Source organism: Candoia aspera, chromosome 2, assembly GCF_035149785.1.
Source record: "Candoia aspera isolate rCanAsp1 chromosome 2, rCanAsp1.hap2, whole genome shotgun sequence".
In the NCBI taxonomy this organism is placed as follows: domain Eukaryota; kingdom Metazoa; phylum Chordata; class Lepidosauria; order Squamata; family Boidae; genus Candoia; species Candoia aspera.
In genome coordinates, this window is record NC_086154.1 from 13,898,236 (window position 1) to 13,919,524 (window position 21,289).

At 46.0% G+C, this 21,289-nt stretch overlaps 1 protein-coding gene across 1 annotated transcript; it reads right to left on the reverse strand.

Annotated features, from left to right (window-relative positions):
- Positions 1-1,695: 1,695 nt before the first annotated feature.
- LOC134489893 (vomeronasal type-2 receptor 26-like) lies at positions 1,696-20,925 on the reverse strand. The gene is made up of 7 exons (XM_063292765.1): positions 20,708-20,925; positions 18,902-19,193; positions 10,166-10,335; positions 9,505-9,586; positions 7,018-7,245; positions 3,924-4,050; positions 1,696-2,588 (listed from the first exon to the last, which is right to left on the reverse strand). The coding sequence occupies exons 1-7, from the start codon at positions 20,923-20,925 to the stop codon at positions 1,696-1,698; spliced, it is 2,010 nt and encodes a 669-aa protein (XP_063148835.1).
- Between the last annotated feature and the right edge of the window lie 364 nt (positions 20,926-21,289).

The following is a 21,289-nucleotide window of genomic DNA, read 5'->3' on the forward strand; positions in this document are numbered from 1 at the left end:
ATTGCTCTTTCTTAAAGATGGCCCAGCTTGGCACCAAATCTGGAAACCACAACCGTTAATTTCGGAAAGGCATCGTCCCTGCTTCAAGCAATAGCAGCTTCTGCTCTCAGCAGTGCAGGAGGTAGTAATGGAACAGAGGTTCGGGTTTTATATATGAAAATGTAGCAAATATTTGTCACAGTAGTTTCAAAAATGGCCTCTGATGATGGTCATGGAATCCCGTAAGGTTGTTACCGTCACCATGGTTTTGATGATTAGAAGGAGAGTTGGGAATCATTGTGGCGAGATAGGTGTGCAGCTGGAGACAATATTTCTGTGGCACTGATAGACAGAGTTCCAGTATAAGAGTCAAGAGGGGAAGAATTCAGAAATGTTTAACTGCCCTTTACTTAAGAAGCTCCATCTTGAGGTGCTAAAGTTTGTAATACGTTAAACATTCACGGTGATAATACAGCCCACTAAATCAACCGACACTTATGAACTCGTCAGGGGGAACTCCATGTTGGTATGGATGAGTCCATCTTCCTAAATGCAACTCAGATCCCCAGAATAGCTACCTCCAAGTAGGGAGACCCTTCAGAGGCCCCGTTACAAAGCCTTCTGCCTTGAAAGGATGGAGAATATATTGCAATGTTTGTGAGGAAAAGATTGATGGAAATTCCCTGGACATTGGGGTAATTTTTTTTTCTGACTATATAGTCATTATTTTGGTTGCTGTTTTACTTTGAGAATCAGCATCATGGGGCCGAGGTTGACCCGTGCACTCAGTCTCTGTTGACCTTCTGAAGCCACAGCAATAATATCTGGAAATCTGCTGCTGCTCTCAGGTTTGTGGAAAGAAGCGGAAGGAAAGGTGGTGCTTTCCCTTCAGCGTTGGAGGTGCACAAATGCCCTTGACTTCTTCCCCAGCAGGATGCTTTCTGTCCCTCCCACAGCTCTGTCCAGTGTCTCCCTTTGGGCTTTGGAAGCTGCCTGGGTCAAGAAAAACCTTCCTCTGCCCTCGAAGCTTTGCTTTTTTCCCTTGATTGATTATGTGCCATCATGTTGCTGTCAATCAATGAAAAAAGAAGGATAAAAAAGGCAAGTTTTGAATGAATAAGACCAGGGCTTAATGAATAAGACCAGGGCTTAATGTCAAAAATGATGATGACATTTTATATGCTGTGGTGATAATTTATCTGATCTGGTTTCAGGAAATTGATTAATGTCAATGAATATCATCCTAATCCTACCTGATAGGTAGATTGAGAGAGAGTAAAGATTCTTTATTTCAAAAAATAATGATCTAATGCTATTTCGGTTTAATTATTTAATTATTATAATTGAGAATTCACATGAAAGGAAAAGAGATTTCTTAGAACACAGAATAAGGTCTGTAATTCTAAGCTGTTATTTCAAATTATTTATTTATTTATCGAATTTGTCACCACCCATCTCTTCCCCACAGGGGGACTCTGGGTGGTTCACATCAAGATAATCAACAAAACAATAGACATACAATATAATTACAATATATAAAAATGCCCTATATAAAATACAATTACAAGTAACTAATAACTATAGATAAAAATGAAGTCCAGATGGCAATGATCCTTACATGGGATGAGCATTTTGGGCACTAGCCATCCCCAGGCATGGCTATTTTAACTATAAACTACTGAAAAATAGGGAGGAAAATCAGCTTTCCTTATTGTTTTACACCATTAAATGTTCCTTTGTGTTCATGTCAGGTCTCAGAATAATGATGTAGCATTTGGGGACAAAGATGCAGCCCAGTAAGCCCAGGCTGGAGGCCAGGATGGAGAAGATCTGCACAGCCACCATATATTTCCCCTTAGTGCTCAGGTAGGTGGGGACAAAAGAGAGCCAAACACTGCAGAAAACCAACATGCTGAAGGTGATCCATTTGGCTTCGTTGAAGCATCCAGGCAGCTTTCTGGCAAGGAAAGCCACCAAGAAGCAGATGGCAGCCAGAAAGCCCATATAGCCCAGTGCAGAATAGAACATGGTGACTGAGCCTTCATTGCATTGAAGTAGGATGTGTCCAGGTTGGGAATGCATGTCAGAATCTGGGAATGGGGGAGAGATTGCCAGCCATATCATGCAGATGCCCACTTGGACCCCAGACCAGGACAAGACAATGGAGTAGGCCAGAGTCTTCCCTAGCCATTTCCTCATCCTGCTGCCTGGTTTTGTGGCCAGAAAGGCCACCACCACCATCATGGTCTTGGCCAGCAAGGAAGACACAGCAACTGAGAATACAACACTGAAGGTGGTCTGTCGAAGAAGGCAGGTCAGTTTCCTGGGGCGACCAATGAATAGAAGGCAGGTCAAGAAGGAAAGGAGGAGGGAAACCAGGAGAATGTAGGTGAGGTCCCGGTTGTTGGCTTTGACGATGGGGGTTTCTCGGAATTTAATGAAGATGCCCAGAACCAAGCTGGTGGTTAGGGAAGAAGCAAGGGCAATGAGAGCCAAGATGAGACCCATCATTTCTTCATAGGATAGGAAGCTTACAACTTTTGGGACACATTGATCTCGCTTCTTATTTGAATGCTGGTCATCTGGACATTGGCTGCAACTGTCTGTATCTGAAAAACACAAGCCATTGTTCTTTAGCTAGTAATTTATAATATCTGTGGCTGTAACATCATGAAAAAAACAATTTAAATCAATTATTAGTTGATGGTGTTATGTTTTTGACGGTGATGAACTGAGAGAATTGTCTTGGAGAAAATGTATCTATGCAGTCACTAGGAGTTGAAAACAACCTGATGGCACATAATCGGCCATCAAGTGAGAGTTTTTATGCTGGAAGAGGAGAGGAAATGCGTTGGCCCAGATTCTGCAGTATCTGGCTAGGACTAAGAAGGTTACCAAAAAGAGAAGAGATAATTCATGTGGGACGAATGATTAGTGGGCAGTAATAAGGAGGTGCTATGGGACATGCAGCTGAATCTGAATGGGAAGTCGAAAGAGAAGCAGGGCATCATCTATGAATCCTACTATGGGCCTCATGTTAGCCTGCCTGAGCACAATTGCACTTGGCCATTCTGATCCAGGAGAAATCCTCAAGAGATCAGGGTCAGATCCTGTGCAAGTCCTTTCCAAGGGGATCTGAAGAAGACTAAGGAACAGCATGCAACCCTCTTTTGGAAACAAGACAGCAACTACATCTCCATCCAGAGCAACTTTTGAATCCACTGGGTGAGCCTGGAGAAGATTTGTCTTTTGAGTGATTCCAAAAGAGAAGCATTTTATGTTCCTCTGAACCATCTCTTTTGAAGGTATTGCACCACACCATTCTATGAAGTAGACCTCGATCCCCGTGGTTACCCCGCTGCAGCCTTCAGCACTCAGCGGAACTGAAAGCTTGGTCTCAAAATTGAAAACTGATGGCATCATTAGAAGCCCAGTCTCGACCTTAGGGCTAGATGCGTTTGGTTCCAGGCTTCCCCTGAAAACCTGGAATGTGGTATTCAGATGTTCTCTGAATGTTACTATGAAACTAGTGTGAAAGGTGAAAGGTCCTGTGGGCAAGCACCGAGTCATGTCTGTCACTTGGGGGGCAAACCGTCCCGCTGTATGGTCTGCCAAGAAAACGTTGCGAAAGCGGCGTCCCCCCAAAGGGTCAGACATGAAACCAGCACAATACAATAAATAAGGCATTGAACACAAGGGGAGAAATCTTTTATTTTATTTTTGGAGTGAAAGAAACAATGCATTCCAGATATAGTTCCACTGCCCACCAGTTTCCTGACTGTTTTTTTTTTTTTAACATTTCTTTGTGGAAATAAGGACAAAGAGATGAGGCGTTAGGACTAGAACTAGCAGGAAAGCAGCACCTGCAAAAAACACTGCCCAGAGGAGCAACAGTGAACTTGCCCTGCATCCTCAAGTCCCCTCTCTGCCCGAGAGCCACCAACCTTCTTGCCTGGCGATCGTTCCTTCCATGCACGGAGCACAGTCGTAGCAGCAGTCCGGGGCGCCTTCCCTTTTGAGCTTGGTGTATCCTGGAGGACAGCTGTCCGAGCACCTGGACAGAGGCGCCTTCTGAACATGGAGGACAGCCACAGAAACATCGAATTCAGTTCCATTTGGGGGGAGTCAGTGTTGGTATTATCAGGTTGTGATGCAAGGAGCAAGCCATAGAGGAGCCAAGGATCGGCAGGGTGAGAAGGTCAGACTTAATTGTCCTCAGGTTGGGGTGTGGAAAGGATGACCAAATAAGAGCAAGCTGCTGATTGCCTGGGGGAACTTGCCTGGACTTGCCACCAGAAGGTTTCAGCTTCTGTTTCTGTTTAGCCCAGCTCAGCAGCCCTCTCGTTTGCTCAGCCCCTGTGTGCATGTGTATAAGCTTTTAAAGTGACTATCTGTATTCAAGGACTTTGCCTATCCAGGGCTCTGGATAAGGAAACTGTTTTATGTTCTGTGCTTTGTTTAAATACAATTATTTTTGTTGAAATGCCTGGTGTCTTTTTTCTGATCGCTCGGGCCAAACGCTTTCCAGTACTCTGCAACAATCGATAATCACCATAAAAGAGAAGCAGTCAAATAAAGAAGAAATAAAAAAGAAGAAACACATCTGAGAGCATCACCTGGGTTGACCTCCTCGATTTGCATGAATATGATTCTAATAAAAGTCTATGCAGCCTAAAGCTGAAATCGTAATATCATTTCAAAGTAAATCTACAAGCCTTCTGAGAGCTAAATCCGAGATCTGGGAAAGGTTTGTGGAAACTAGAGCGTTGAACTAAAAACTGCTGCACTGGTCAAGGGGGAAGCATAAGTCCTTTTGAGATATGTGTAGACTTCCATTGTTCCTCTGTTGTTGACATGGCTTTGGTCAGCGAGTGAGAACAGTCAAGGGGTGTTGGTACCCACCTCACTTGAAAGGTGGTCTAGCAGGACCTGACAACATCTGAAGGAAAGGAGTCTGACTGCTCTGGGAGAAGAGCTTGCATGTAGGAGGAATCTGGTTGCTCTGGGACTTTTACTAGATAAGGACAGACAAAGCAGACCTTAGAACAGCCTTTCTCAACCTTTTGACCCTGGAGGAAGCCTTCAAAGATTGTTCAGGCCTCGGGGAACCCCTGCACATTCAGGCTCAAATACGGGCCAGATGTTACAAAAGTATTATACTCGTTTCATGTGTAGGCCTGTATGTATGTATGTGTTCTTAAACTAAAAATAAAGAATGAAACGTATCTCTTTAATGTGAAGCTGCCCAAATTTGAAATAATTTTTTCAATAAATTGTGATCTCCCAGGGAACCCCTACGGACCACTCATGGAACCCGAGGGTGCCTCAGAACCCTGGCTGAGAAACACTAGAATGTTGGTAAAACCCACAGCAGATTAAGACATGGGCAGGGATTCCGTAGTCCATGTGCCACAAGGGCAGTCGGGCAGCAGAGGAGATTTTCTTATCATGAGCCCTCTAGTGCAGCTGATGGCTGGACATTAAACCGAGCTACTGTTAAAGCCTTTCTCAGTTTGGAAACCGTGAGAGACTTTCAGGATCTCGGAGGGGAATTGATATTGGGAATGTGTTTGTATCACTTGTATAAGTTTTTTTTTTCTTTTGGGTATGTTGGTGGAAGGTATTATTTGGGGACCTATAAGACAAATTTAATGAATGTGGCAGAGAGGACTCAATTAATTATTGGGATGAGGGAAAATATTTAGTTTAAATTTGGTTTTGGTGAAAAACTGGGATTGAGAGGTTTGGAGTAGGGAAAAAAAAAAAAGGGGGAAGGTTGATTAGTAAGATTGATTGATTGATTTGCTATGTATATATTTGCTGTAGAAAGTTGGAAGTCATTCTTTATGTATCTTTTTTATTTCTTTCTACACTTTTAATTTTTAATTTTTTAATTTTTTTCAATCTTTTTTATCTTTTTTATCTAGAAACTATCATAAAGCTGTTTAAAAAAAGAATGTGTTGTAGGCTGGGTGCACATACTGGGCTAAAACATGATTCCTCTTAATCATGGTTTGTTGAACACAACATAAATAGGGTTGTCCAATCGCATTGCATCAAGTCATGATCCACAGTGTAATGTCTGTGTTCATGTGACACAGACAACGGAGACCGCCAAATCTTCCCACACTCTGATGTGATGGATGACTCCACCTTTGGCCAGGCTTCTTCAGCCCTGTCTTTCTCCCACTTGGTGTTCTGTCTGTCCTACATAGCGGTCACTGCAACCGAGAGTACGGTATCTAGGCATGCTACAGGTTTATTGAGATGTCTACTAGGAAATGTATCTGTGAAGTCCTTGCAGTCATCCATGGAGGTTTTTTTTTAAGTCCTGCTGAGCAGCAAAGAGTTCTGAAAGCCAGACATTTGGAGAGTAGTCCAGAAAAGCAGCTCATGAGTCTTCCTCCGTGTGAAGAAGAAGTGAGAAGGCCAAATACCAGAGGCTTTCCTAGACTGGACCACGGTAAATACCTTCCTGGCTATGCTCTGGAGTAGGACACAACACTGCTTCTCGCCCCCTAGTCCTCAGTGAGGCACAGTTGCTATGACCCCACTAGTGTCCTATGCATGCTGCTGAAAAAGTGTACTTAAATAGCCTTGTGGGTGGCATTCAGGAGGGCACTGAAAACTGAGTGGTTCCAGAAGAGTTTTTAGCCATCTTTTGTCATTACATTTACTATATTGTTTTTTACTTACTGTTGTTGTTGTTGTTGTTGTTATTATTCTTAATATACTTATTATTTTTCCTTGGTTTACTCTGACTTCATTTTATTTTGTTTAAAATGTTTAAACAATTCACTGTGTTTTAATATGGGTATATTTTGTAATCCAACAAGATTTGCCTGCACTGTGGCTGGAAAGAAATGGGAAAATCAATAGATAAAATAAGATAATTACGCATAACGTCTGTGGAATTAATGGGGCTTTAGATTCCATTCTTGGAGCAAATCTGCATTGAACTCCGAGGGATTTATTCCTCAGCAGGCATGTGTAACAGCTGATAAATGGTAAGAACCCCAAAGTCGCAGCACCACCTACCTGACTGAATGATGTTGGCCACATGATGGCACCTTGATTGATAGAGAGGCTGACTTCTGAAGAGGCCCCTCTTTCTACTCGCCCGACGTTTACCCCAGCAGAAGTCTTGTTGGGAAAGACTGCCCAGTGCATGATATCAAAATCAGTGGTACGATCTCCATTCTCATCCAAATAAACACCATCCACGGAAAGATTGTAAAGCTGGAAATTTCTCAGGAAAGGATGAAGCTAGAAAGACATGGAAAAGCACCCCCGTATCTTACACAGTTCCATTTCAGCCCTAATTCTTTGTTGAACATACTAACAACAAAAATATATTAGACTGGTATGAATAACTGGACCATTTCAAGTCAGTGCTTGAAATAGTTAAGAGCAGAGACATCACACTGACCACAAAGGCCCGCATAGTTAAAGCAATGCTGTTCCCTGTAGTAACATATGGCTGCGAGAGCTGGACCATAAGGAAGGCTGAGCGAAGGAAGATCGATGCTTTTGAACTGTGGTGTTGGAGGAAAATTCTGAGAGTGCCTTGGACTGCAAGAAGATCCAACCAGTCCATCCTCCAGGAAATAAAGCCAGACTGCTCACTTGAGGGAATGATATTAAAGGCAAAACTGAAATACTTTGGCCACATAATGAGAAGACAGGACACCCTGGAGAAGATGCTGATGCTAGGGAGAGTGGAAGGCAAAAGGAAGAGGGGCCGACCAAGGGCAAGATGGATGGATGATATTCTAGAGGTGACGGACTCATCCCTGGGGGAGCTGGGGGTGTTGACGACCGACAGGAAGCTCTGGCGTGGGCTGGTCCATGAAGTCACGAAGAGTCGGAAGCGACTAAACGAATAAACAACAACAACATGAATAACTGGACCATTTCAAGTCAGTGCCTCTGCCTGTAAAGAGCTTCAAGATCTTAGAGGGAGTCTCTCTCCTCCCCTTCCTCCTGAGGGAAGCTGGATCTTGTCCAGATGTTTCTTGTGAGGTTCCTGAAACAGTTAATTCAACTCACGATCTTTTCCCACAAAGCCAAAAGTCAGCAAACCAATCCTAGGAGACAGCTAAAATTGCATTAAGAGGGAAATATCAAAAGGATAAATAAATCTCATTAGGTCTGTGTTTGGGATCCCATGAGATCCTCTTCATATTTAATGCTTTAATTTATTTCCTAAAAAATCTTATATGTAATATCATGATGATGCCTCTGGCCACAGAAGCTTGCTGCAGAGGGATCTGGCCAAAAATTCACTCTCCCTTCATTCTGCACCGCTGGTCTGTTTCTCTTCTTTCCTTCTTATGCCATCTCTCTCTCTCTCGATTACTCCAGCTTGCTTGGCTTTTCCACTTGTTGTCTGTCTCTTGGACATGCACCCTCTTTCTTATTTCCACCCTTCACTCTCTCCTGTTGTCGAAGAAAAAACTAACCAGGGGGTGCTGGTGTGTGGTCTCTCCACTTCAGCCTGTGCCCTGCACTGCAAGAGCTGCCTGTGAAATAAGTTATTTTTTTAAAAAAAAAGTTAACCAAACAGATGTCTAGGATTCTTGCCTGAGACTATTAACTCCATGTAGGAGAGGGACTAGGATGATGGCTGAGCAGTGTCTGATGAAGGACTGATGAGGAATTATGCAGAGAGGTTCCTGCTGCCAGATTGCTTTTTCTGTGAAGACCAAAATGGCCCCACAAGGCAGTCCCAGCATCCAGCAGAGAGGGGTATGCCCCTGGCAGCCGAAAGTGGGCAAAGGGAGCAGGGCAGATCCCAGTCTCTACTGTCTCATCACCACAGCCACCAACGAAGCATCACAATCCAGAAAGAGAGGAAGGCTGGTGATGGGAGAAGATGGAAAATTGGTCTTTTCCATCAGACCAGATCAATATCAAGTTCCACAGTAACAGCATCGGCCTAGGAGCTGCGGAAATCTTGCATCCTGAGTGTATGGCCCTGATTGATAGATTGGGTTGACTTTCAGGCCTCCAGAAAAAAGAAGAAGCTCTCTTTGTGTTGTGCTTCAAAAAGTAGTAAGGATCTTAAAGCTGATGTTCAGGGGACAGGTGGATGGAGTCCAAGTTCCTGCTAGAAGATGCTACGAAGAAAGATAGATCTGAAGCATAAAGAACTGCTTTCAACTCAGAACACAAAGTCATGACTACTTCCCTGGATAGAAACTACAGAAGACCAGGTTGGGTGATCGAGGGAGAACATGAGGACAGCTATGCCATCCTGGTGCTTATACAATATAGAAATGGGAAAATGCTGTCACTATAGCGGTATCGCTTTTATGATACAGGATCCCAGACCAGCACAGATGCTTCCATTTTGGAAGATTTAGCAGGAGAAACTCTTTCTTTCCCCAAACTTCCTCATCTGATCAGAGCAAATGCTACAGGGCAACTGCTGTTCAAAACGTAATACACACAGACACACCCTCAACCCTAACTACACACAATTAAACACCAAGGAATTGAAGGGGAGCATTGATGGAACCTCACCTGCCACGGCTGTAGCACCTGGGGTGTCCGATGGTCTCCAACCTGCCTCCTCCTCCTCCTCAATCGGGCAGAAGAGGCAGCACTGAGGACCCAGGACAGAGCCCGAATTGCTGTAGAAATACCAGAGGCATCCTCAGACAGGATTCTTGCAACCATATCCTGGGGTGGGATTTCCAAGTTCTCTTTTTCTAAGCATCTTTCCCAAACTTTCTTGGACATCACAGGCCTTGAATAGGAGCACTGGAATGCTGCCTTCCCATATTGATGGATAGCATGGTAGTATGATTTAAAATCATAATATTGTGTCCTTTTTTCTGCCTGGGTTAAGAAGGATAACAAAAGATGTTGATGCTGGAGATCAAGCATTTGGTAAAACACTCTCAAACTGATGTCTGGCAAAGCTGCTGCAAGCCACACTTTTCCCTCAAACAACTTATTCATCTTCTCAATATATTTTAATACCATTACTAGTATTACTGTGGCCTGAAACTCCACTTGACAAACAATTATTTTTACTTGATGGTTCCTGAAATATCGAAGCATTTTTTTCGGTCCTTCTGAGAATGGAACATTTTTTCCCATATTCAGTGTCAAGATGCTTTCTGAGAAGGCAATGCAAACTCCTTTCTTTGTGGCTAGTGGCACAAAGGTTCTCCTGAACTTTTCCCCATTTTCATTGTCTGGAGCAAAGAGGCCGATCCACATCCATCGGAAATGCAGCAGCAGCTTGACTATCGCCAAGTGAGGAGGTTCTTGTTTTGGACTCAGCCGGTAGAAAAAAGGAAAATGCTGTTTATGTGCAGGAATGTGGCTGATAACACCATAGCTGATCTAATGAAAAAGAGAAAAGGTTATTTAGATGCTTAAATCTAAGGGCTTTCACAGCCACTGAGCTAACGTTTCCAGAAAGCAATAGCCACACGAACGGTTCCATCTGCATTGCTGATCTCTCTCCTGCTTCTGTTGTCCCTGTTGATGTCCTTCCTGGCTAGGAAACCCCTCTTCTCCTTGTGGCTGAAGTCCATGGTGACCCCTGACCAACACCCTCTACCTACATAAATTAGTATGGGCTCATGAACATGGTGTCATGTACCCCATTGCAATGCATACTTGCATCACAATGGGGAACATGCCTTTCCGGAAAAGGGAAGGAAAGAGGAAGGGATTAATGATAATCCTTTAATCACTAACGGACAAATATCAATAAGGACAAAGAAGCCATACCTTTGTCCTGACACAAGAAGCCATCACCCGACATCCCTGCATTACCCCGGGGGACACACCTGCGCCGGACCCAGGAAGAGGACAGAGGCAATCAGCAATAATATTACTGATTGCCCATCAAGACTCCGGGATTGCACCCTGATTGCCCATCAAGAGCCCCGGAGCTGGACTTTGGGACAATGGGGGGTGGAGGTGGACCAGGTCCACATCGGGGGTATTTACGGGTTACCTCGCATGCCATGTGCTCATTCCCGTCTTTGTATGCATTCTGTTCTCAATAAACTAGAAATCCTTAGCCTGGCTAGTGAGTCTGTGTTTTTGGGAGCAAGGGCAACCATCACATAAAGACAGGAATCAAAAATTTTTTTTCCACTAGTGCCATTCCAGATTTCATCTGTGAGGGATCGAAGCTGGTGATGGAACAACTTAACCCACGAAGAGGCGGCTACCAGAGGACCGGCGATGGGTCACCCGACTCCACGGCACGAGCGATTGGTAGGAACCCTATTCCCTGATGACATGAGGTCCAGGAGGGTTCGGGATCGAGCTCGGGGGAGGAGGAGAATGGGTGGAGCAGGACCCTTGAAGCCACCAGAGAGTCGCAGGGTGAGTGGGTCGCCCTGGATGAGACGGCGGGATCCCTGTCCGGGATGCTCGGGGCGTCCAAGAAGCTGCGGGACCTGCAGTTCCCAATGACTGCAACAGCTGAGGGAAGGCGCCAGAGCAGATGGACCAAGGAGGGCTCCCAGACAGCTGAGTGGCTAAGCAAAGTGGAATCGAGGCTGGAGTCAATCGAGCAACTGCTCCTGAGGTTGACGGTGGCATTGGAATCCCGAGAAAGGGGCGAGCAGCAACCAGACACCAGAGGCTCATCACCCCCCCCCTTCCATCCCTGAGATGTGACAGCCAGGATGAGGACGGAGTTGGCAGGAGGCTGAGGCAGCGCCAGAAAGAGTTCGCCTCGCAGAACCCGCCAGGAGCTCATCGCCCCCCCTTCCCACCCTGGAGACGCGACTGCTGGGCAGAGGCTGGAGCCGGCATGTAACGGAGGCAACGCCACCTGGAGACTGGCTGAGGGAATCCCTGCACCGAGACTGGAGAACCCCAGCAGCCCGAGGTACGCCCAGACGATCAGATGTGGCTTGGAGCCCACCGGGAGTGGGAGTGAAGGACTTTGGGGTCAAGTTCGACAGAGACCCAACAAAATTATCCTTCTTCCTCACAAATGCAAAAAAACTATATGGAAGAGTTTGGGCCATATTTCCGTTTGGAAAAGGGCAAAATCAACGCCATCGCGAATAAACTCAAAGGAAGGGCAGCTGACTGGTATGTGCAGCTATGCCAGGCAGATGCCCCAGCACTCGAGGACATCAATGAGTTCCCCTGGGAACCAGATCTGCACTTCAGAGACCCCTTGGAAAAGGAGAGAGCGAAGAGGTCCCTAAGGGGAATCAGCCAGGGGCAATGATCTGTAGCAGATTATGCCATGGACTTCAAATCCCTGGCTGGAAAGGTGCAGGACTGGTCACAATCTACCCTAATTGAACACTTCAAAGAGGGCCTGAACTTGAACATTCTGAGGTGGGCGTTAAACAGAGACGACCCAGACACTCTACACGAGTGGATACGGCTGGCTGGTAAGGCGGAAAATGCCCATGAAACCTTCCTACAAGCCAAGAGGGCGGTGCAACAGGCAGCATCGGCAAAGGGACCACGAACCGCTGCAGGACCGGTGAGACCAGCACCCCAACCCTGGAGAGAGGAGAGGGAGAGACGGTTCGCCAAGGGGCAGTGCCTGTGATGCAGGAAAGAGGACCACAAAGTGGCAGCCTGCCCGAAAACAAAGGCAGTTGACAGACCAAGAAAACCGCCGGGCAAACCACCCGCAGCACCCAAAAAGATGCCAGCGGCCAGTGCAGAGAGCGGCACAAAGGAAATACCTTACTCCACGGAAGAGGAGGAGGGTGACCAAGAAGAACCAGTGGGAAACGCCAGCCACCTGCCCTGAGAAGCACCAGAGGGCAGGTGGAGGAGGAGAACTGGCGCAGCGACATCTGGGTGAGTGCCAACTGTCCCACCCTGTACGTCAAAGTCAAACTAAAGTCCAAGGTGAAGTCTATTGAAGTTTGGGCCCTAATCGACTCGGGCTGTTCCAGGTGCCTAAAGCACCTGGACCTGGTGGCCGATTTAAAGCTCCGCTCCTATCCTCTTCAGCACCACATAGTATTTACCCAATTGGACAGTTCAGCAGCAGGAGGAGGCCCGATCACCCAATTTACTGAAGAAGTGGCGCTGCAGCTAGGCAGCCACCGGGAGAGACTGCAATTTATCGTGGCACCGGTGGGCCAACCCTTAATCATCCTGGGCATCCCGTGGTTGGTATGAAGGAACCTGTACATCAATTGGGAAACCAGGACAATCACGTTTACAGACGGCTTCTACCAAGCACCTACAGGGGATCATGTTCCCCATGCTGCGGTGGGGAGGGCAGCGTCCACAACAACACTCCTGGAAGCAGCGGCCCTGGAAGGCTTGCCAGACAGGTACGCGGAGTTTGCAGATGTGTTCGGGGAGAAGGAAGCAGACAAACTCCCACCCCACAGAAAGTCGGACTGTGTGATAGAACTGGCCCCCAACACACCCTTGCCAAAGCCCAAAATTTACGCAATGACCCAGAAGGAGCTGGCAGCATTGTGGGAGTTTGTGGACAAGAATCTAGTGCGAGGCTTCATAGAGCCCGCAAACTCACCAGTTGGAGCCCCAGTCCTGTTCAGAGAGAAAAAGAACGGGACATTGAGGCTCTGCATGGACTACCGCGGTCTGAATGCAGCTTCCATATCCAACAAATATCCTTTATCCCTCATCAAAGACATCTTAGCACATCTGGCAAAGGAGAAAATATTCTCCAAACTGGACTTGCGAGAAGCCTATTTCCGCATCCGCATACGGGAGGGGGATGAGTGGAAGATGGCTTTCAATTGCCCACTAGGATCATTCCAATATAAAGTACTACCGTTTGGTTTGGCAGGGGCACCAGGGGTATTTATGCAATTGATGAACGAGGTCTTGCACGACCACTTGTTCAAGGGTGTACTCGTCTACTTAGACGATGTGTTGATATACTCTGAAACTGAAGAGGAGCATGAACACCTGGTTAAGCAAGTGCTCAGAAAACTCCACAAAGCAGAGCTATTTACCAAGCTCTCTAAGTGCGAGTTTCACAAATCACAGGTAGATTATCTGGGCTACAGAATCTCTGAGAGGGGCATAGAAATGGACCCTGGAAAGGTCCAAGCCATCCTGGCATGGGAGCGCCCATGCACTAGAAGGCAACTACAAAGTTTCCTCGGATTTACGAATTTTTACAGGGGGTTCATCAAGGGACTAGTAGAAATCTTTTTGCCCTTAACTAACTTACTCCGCACAAAGGGCTTGGGCGACACGCGCAAGGCATGAAACCGGGGGCGCTTCTGAACTGGACTCCTGACTGCCAAAGGGCTTTTGATCACCTCAAAAGCCTATTTACAGCAGAACCGGTTCTACAACACCCCAACCCCACCAAGCCTTTTGTAGTCCAAGTGGATGCCTCCGATTTTTTGATCAGGGCACTCCTGCTTCAGCGGGATTTAAATGATCAGCTGAAGCCCTGCGTGTACCTCTCCCGCAAGTTCTCCGAGACAGAACGGAGATGGCACGTATGGGAGAAGGAGGCTTTTGCCATAAAAGCTGCCTTAGAGGCATGGCGACACCTCCTGAAAGGGGCCACCTGCCCCTTTGAGGTCTGGACGGACCACAAAAACCTAGAAGCGCTCAGCACCCCGAAACGCCTCAGCCCCAAGCAGGTTCGCTGGGCGCAATTTTTCAGCCGCTTTGATTTTAAACTGAAGTTCATACCGGGAAGGAAGAACTTCTTAGCTGACGCTCTCTCTAGGCGGCCCCAGGATGCCAGTCAGGCATCTGACATTATAGGCACTGTGTGGACTGACACACAGCTGGGTTGCCCAGCTGACGCGCAGCCAAACTGGAACTGCGCACCCCAGCACAACCACTTGCAAGGGGAGGGAGACGCATGTCAATTTCATCGGACTTGCAACGGCAGTTCACACAAGCCTTACAAACCGATACATGGTCGCAAGCCAACCAACACAATGTTTCTTTTGCAAACGATTTGGCTTGGAAACAAAATAGCTTGTACGTGCCAGAGCAATTGCGAGCTGAGGTTCTAAGCCGTTCTCACAACGACAAAACGGCTGGGCACTTTGGGTTCGTAAAAACGCTGCACCTGGTCAGGCGACAATTCTGGTGGCCTACTCTTAGGAGGGACATAAAGGAATATGTCGCTGCTTGCCCCACATGTGCTATGGCCAAACAAAAAGTGGGGAAGCCCCAGGGACTATTGCATCTGGTGGCAGGCCCCTCCCGCCCTTGGGAGGAAATCTCAATGGACTTTATTGTAGACTTGCCACCCAGCCAGAGAAAAACAGTCATCTGGGTAGTTAAAGACTACTTCTCTAAACAGGCACATTTTGTCCCATGCGCCTCCATTCCCTCCACTCAACAGCTGGCATGCCTCTTTTTAAATCACATCTACAAATTACACGGGACCCCCTCCCACTTGGTAACAGATAGGGGTACACAATTTACTTCTAAATTCTGGAAGGCATTTTTGAAGTTAATTGGAACCAAGCAGGCACTGTCCACTGCTTGGCACCCCCACACGGATGGCTCTATGGAGATCCTTAACTCCACCCTGGAGCAATTTTTGCGCTCCTTTATAAGTTACCAGCAAGACGACTGGGTAGACTTACTCCCCTTTGCTGAGGTGGCATATAACAATGCAGTGCACCAGAGCATGGGTCACACCCCCTTCCAGGTAGTCTATGGTTGAGACTTCATTCCGATCCCAGAGTTGCCACAACCAGCAACCCCGCCTTGTTCCCCAGATGACTGGGCAGCCCAGCTAGCCAATGTTTGGCCAATTATTCAGCTGGCTCTCTCCGAAGCCCAAGCAACCTACAAGAGGCATGCAGACAACCACAGGGCTGTGCAGCCAGACCTCAAAGTGGGAGGTAAGGTCTATCTCTCCACCAAGTCCATCCAACCAGTCCATCCTCCAGGAAATAAAGCCAGACTGCTCACTTGAGGGAATGATATTAAAGGCAAAACTGAAATACTTTGGCCACATAATGAGAAGACAGGACACCCTGGAGAAGATGCTGATGCTGGGGAGAGTGGAAGGCAAAAGGAAGAGGGGCCGACCAAGGGCAAGATGGATGGATGATATTCTAGAGGTGACGGACTCGTCCCTGGGGGAGCTGGGGGTGTTGACGACCAACAGGAAGCTCTGGCGTGGGCTGGTCCATGAAGTCACGAAGAGTCGGAAGCGACTAAACGAATAAACAACAACTCCACCAAGTTAATTAAGTCTCTGCAGCTCTCAAAGAAGCTAGCCCCCAAGTTCATTGGGCCGTTTCCAATAGTAGAAATAATCAACCCGGTAACTTTCAAGTTAGAATTGCCACACAACTTGAAATGTATACACCCGGTGTTCCATTGTGCTCTACTGAAACCGGTTACCCCCTCAAAATGGCACAATGAGACCCCCCCGCCTCCTCCCATCATGATAGATGGACAACCGCATTTTGAAATTAAGGAGGTTCTGGATTCCAGAAGGCTACAGGGCACCCTCCAGTACCTGGTATGCTGGAAACATTTCTCCCACCTGGAGTGGGTACTGGCTCAGCATGTCTCAGTGCAACAGCTTGTCAAACACTTCCATGAAGCGTATCCTGACAAACCGGCACCTTGAAGTTTTCTGGGGTGGCAGTATGTCATGTCCCCTGTTGCAATGCATACTTGCATCACAATGGGGAACATGCCTTTCCGGAAAAGGGAAGGAAAGAGGAAGGGATTAATGATAATCCTTTAATCGCTAACGGACAAATATCAATAAGGACAAAGAAGCCATACCTTTGTCCTGACACAAGAAGCCATCACCCGACATCCCTGCATTACCCTGGGGGACACACCTGCGCTGGACCCAGGAAGAGGACAGAGGCAATCAGCAATAATATCACTGATTGCCCATCAAGACTCCGGGATCGCACCCTGATCACCCATCAAGAGCCCCGGAGCCAGACTTTGGGACAATGGGGGGTGGAGGTGGACCAGGTCTGCACCAGGGGTATTTATGGGTTACCTCGCACACCATGTACTCATTCCCGTCTTTCTCTGTGTATGCATTCTGTTCTCAATAAACCAGAAATCCTTAGCCTGGCTAGTGAGTCTGTGTTTTTGGGAGCAAGGGCAACCATCACACATGGTGCTCAGCGGAGACCTTTAGTGCCTGTAGGACCCCCTACTCACTCTGTAGATCACCTGTAGCTCTTAGCACAGAACAGATCAGGTGCTGCAAGACACCAGATTGGGAGTTTTTAGTTTTAGTTTTCCACGTGGTGGATCCGGGTTTCTCAGTAAAAGAGGGGGAGATCGCTGTTTCCTAATTTCTTGAGAAAGTGCCCCAATCCAATTACATGCTGAAAGATGTCTATACCCCTGCTCTAGCCATCTGTCCAAACTTACCTCCTTCTCCACCACAAGCCCCATCCCATCCTACGGAGACGTATTGGTAATTTTCTTTACTGGCAGGGAAATCTACCAATCTCTCCACCTTAACATTCTTCTTACTAAAATATTGGGAGAGCACCAGCCTCATGTACAAAGGAGAGTGGAGATCAGCTCTGGGGACAGAGAAAATTAATAGTGACCTCCTTTGGGCCTTAAAGCACATTGAAGTGGCTGGCTGGCTGTTCCCTTATTTGCTCAATGCCTTTGTATTCTTGGAAAGATTCCTTGCTTCCACTTTGTCCGTACACAGAGTCATACGGTGTTATTAGTTCTCTCCCCTTGCTTTTCATCCACTCCGGATTGCAGCCAACCACAACTTTCTTGGTCTTCCGCTTTCTTCTGACCTGTGAAGGATTCTTCCTTCAGCTATTTCAGTCCTCATTCATTCTTCCTGTGAAACCCACTGATTTTTTATCATTCCCTTTAGTATTCAGTCCACACACATTTTGCACCCATCCATTCTGGATCCTCTCTTATCACACACATTTCTTTGAGACCCCCTTCTGAATGCATTCCACTGACTTTTTTGTTTCTCCTGACATGTCCAATTCTCACTGTCCTCCAAGAGTGTGAGCAGAGTGATATTGACTCATTCTTGCTGTTGGAAGTCCTGGCAAATCCAGCATGCCTCATTTGCATGGGAATTAGCATGTGAATTAAGTTGCCCCACAGTGCAACTCTGAGGAAGCTGTTTGTTGCCACTCCCAGTTCCTCTCTCTCTTTCCCCTTCTTCCACCACTCAGGCAGGCAGCATGGATGCTGCTCTCCATTCATCAGGGCCATATGCTCAGGCCTCGATGAAGGATTCTGCCCCTTTCTTCCACACAACCAAGCAGCAAACTTCCACTCTTGGCAGCTGTAGGGCTGAAGTTTTAGGGCAAACTAAGTGTTTAGAAAGAAAAGAAGGACAAAGGAATGTCATCTTTTCCACCAAAATGGATGTAACAGAACAACAAAGAATAAAATCAGTAAGATTCTTTTTACTTCTTAACCTAATCTGTCCAAGCATGTGATTCTTTATGCGTGGGGTGGCTGAATGTGTAAGATCAATAACCTGTGTTTCTCTGGCATGCTCATTGAAGCTATTCTAAGATAATATTCTTTTTCTGTGCAGCTTCTCAGCTGTGTTATAAGCTCTGCTCCATTTCAGTGGTTCTAGTAGGCCACTAAACTGGCTTCACTTGCAACCAAGAACATTCCACTATCTTATGAGAAGCTTTTTGGGACTGCAAATTTCTCCATCCTTCTCTTGCTCTTTTGTCAACATTCAGACTAGATAGACCAATTTGTCTACTTGCCCTAGTTGTTTCTGTGAGGAAAGCCTCTTTGTTGTGAGTCCAATTCATAGCAGAAGGTCATGATGACAGAGTATCGTGTCCAAATCCGTGTTGTGTACCAGTGTCAGAATGACCAAAGTAATACTATCTCAGGTCTTTTAAGAACTACCATCTGACTCCAACTTTGGTTTGTGCTACCAAAGAGTGCCACCTTCTGGACACATCTAGGGCATTTCCCAGATGGACTTCGCTTCTATTTGTATTCATACCTGTGGGATTTTGTAGATGCTCAGCATGGCTGAAACATGATGAAAGAGCTCAGAATCGGTCCCTTCAAGAAACGCCAAGACATTTTTTCTTCTTCCACAACTGTAGTTTGGGGTGTTCTCCTGCCCCATAGACAGAAAGTCCATCATGGCTTCATACGTCATTCGGGCGTTGAAATAGTTCTCATAGATGCTGTAGCCCAGGGAGATATTGTGGAGCAGCCTCGGACTCTGGTTGATCTCATGAATGGCAAACAAGAAAGGCAAGATGTGGCTGGAGCTCAGATTCACGAAACTACAACAGAAGTGATATCAATAGGTTTTCCTCTTCAGTCTATAAAGAGAGGTTTTATTTCCTGGAGTTTTACTTTAAAGATATCTGGCCCTGATGAATTAAAGCTCTGACTTAGGAGCACACTGAATCATCTTGCAAGATATTTGGGCATTTTGCATTTTCTTTGTTGCCTGGAATACCCATGCTGATTGGAGAGGAGTATAAAAAAAAACCCCATAAGAATCAGGAGACAGATTTGTGGCCCAGTTGCAGTGTCTAGTAATTTCTTGCACTACGTTCAACAACCCAGATAGTGCTTCTGCTTCCTCAAGGCACGTCCACATACAAACCCACACTCACAGGCAATATCAAAATCCATCACTCTTAGCATGTTGTGAAAACAACGATTAGGTCCTGAGCTACTCTGGGTAAACCTGTCATTGTAATGCTTCGAAACACCATCAAACGTTCCTGAGACTGTCTCTGACATTTCTAGATATACACTTTCTACCTTCAAGAAAGCAAAGAATAGCTTCCTCACTTGTTGATCACACACAAATCTCTTTCAAGACAGCAGAAACCGCCTGAGGTGAAAAGACGACTGGGGTAGAATGGGATGGCGCTGAATTCCCCTCAGGAAATCAAAAGCAAGTCCCTTCCTCAAGAGCTATTAAAGGACATCATTCCCCCCCTTCGAGGTGAGGTCAGCCCCATCCCTGTTAGCCTTTCGGAAAGCCCTGAACATGTGGATTTTCCAGCGAAATTCTGGATCCCATGGGGACCTTGCGCGATGGTTGAATTGTGCTTAGATGGTTGTTATTTTCCTGAAATCGTGCTTTTTATTTATTTTGATTATGTTTATTCTGAGGATTTTAATGTTTGTGACATTGCTTTGTTAGTTGTACACCACCCAGAATCACATTCCAACGAGATGGGCAGCCGTATACGTTTGCTAAATAAACAAACAAATCAATTACTAAAGTAACTGCATAGCAGGAACAAGCATTTTCTATAAGTTCCCTTTGATACTGATTCCAATCCAATCATTTACTTAATACTTCCCTTTATTACTGTATATTCTTTAGTCTAATTATTTTTCTTCCAGTTTGACCAGATAGCTATGGATAGGAGACCAAGATTACAGTCTCTTCTTTCCCACAGCATAAGTGGGAGTTAAATATTTTTATTAGTGTAGAAGTCTTGAAGGATATCAACAGAAGTAAAGAAATGCCCAAGGAATTAATCATATGGAAATCCGATGTTTGATGGTTGTTTCCCTGTCATAATCTCAGCACACTGCATGCACAAGCGACCTTTCCCCTGGACTGGAAATTAAAGGTGTTCCTTTTAAAAGTTGGGAAGCATCTGGTGTTGATGCTAGTCCCTGATGAAGAACCCAAAAGACAAAAAGTGGAGGAGAAAGAATAGGCTGCTTGAAGAAGGCCAGGAATTGGGAAATGGGAATCATTTTCTACTAGAAAGTCATTGGAGAGTGAACACCGAATCACTAGAGGCACATACATGTCAATAATTACCTTTTGAATTCATGGCTTGGAGGCATTAAGAACTCATGTGGTTGAAAGGCAGCATTAGATGTAGATATGATCCCACCGATCAGGTAGTCTCCTGGCTTGTAGAAATTGCCCTTGTATGTCCTCTCAGTTATCACACTGAATGGACATTTGTTCAACAGAGTCTCACAGGGAAGATGGGACAGTAGCAGAAGCAGGGAGAGCAACACTTGAGATACCATGACGGTGCCGTTGGCTATAATTCTCTGTCTGAGGCACAAGACAGCTCTTCCTTGGTCCCAGAGCTGGCTGAGGATGAGGAAGAATGACTTAGCAACAATACAACTGCACTAAAGAAGTGTCCTTTATTGAAGATGGTCCAGCTTGGCATAAAATCTCAAAACCAAGAGCATCTTCTGCTCTCTGCAGTGCAGGAGGTAATTATGGATCAGATGTTCAGGTTTCAGATATGAGGAATTAGCAAGTATTTGTCACAGTGGTTTCAAAAATGATTGTGATGACGGTGATGAAATCCCTTAAGATTTGTTACCATCACCATGGTTTTGATAATTAGAAGGAGAATTGGGATTCATTGTGGCATCCTAG

Excerpts from the sequence above, each read along its gene's own strand:
- LOC134489893 (XM_063292765.1), bottom strand. The coding sequence starts at position 20,925 with ATGGTATCTCAAGTGTTGCTCTCCCTGCTTCTGCTACTGTCCCATCTT. Across the intron at positions 19,194-20,707 it reads CCAAGCCATGAATTCAAAAG|TTTCGTGAATCTGAGCTCCA; the intron begins GTAATTATTGAC and ends CTTCTGTTGTAG. Across the intron at positions 4,051-7,017 it reads GGCCAACATCATTCAGTCAG|AAGGCGCCTCTGTCCAGGTG; the intron begins GTAGGTGGTGCT and ends CTCCATGTTCAG.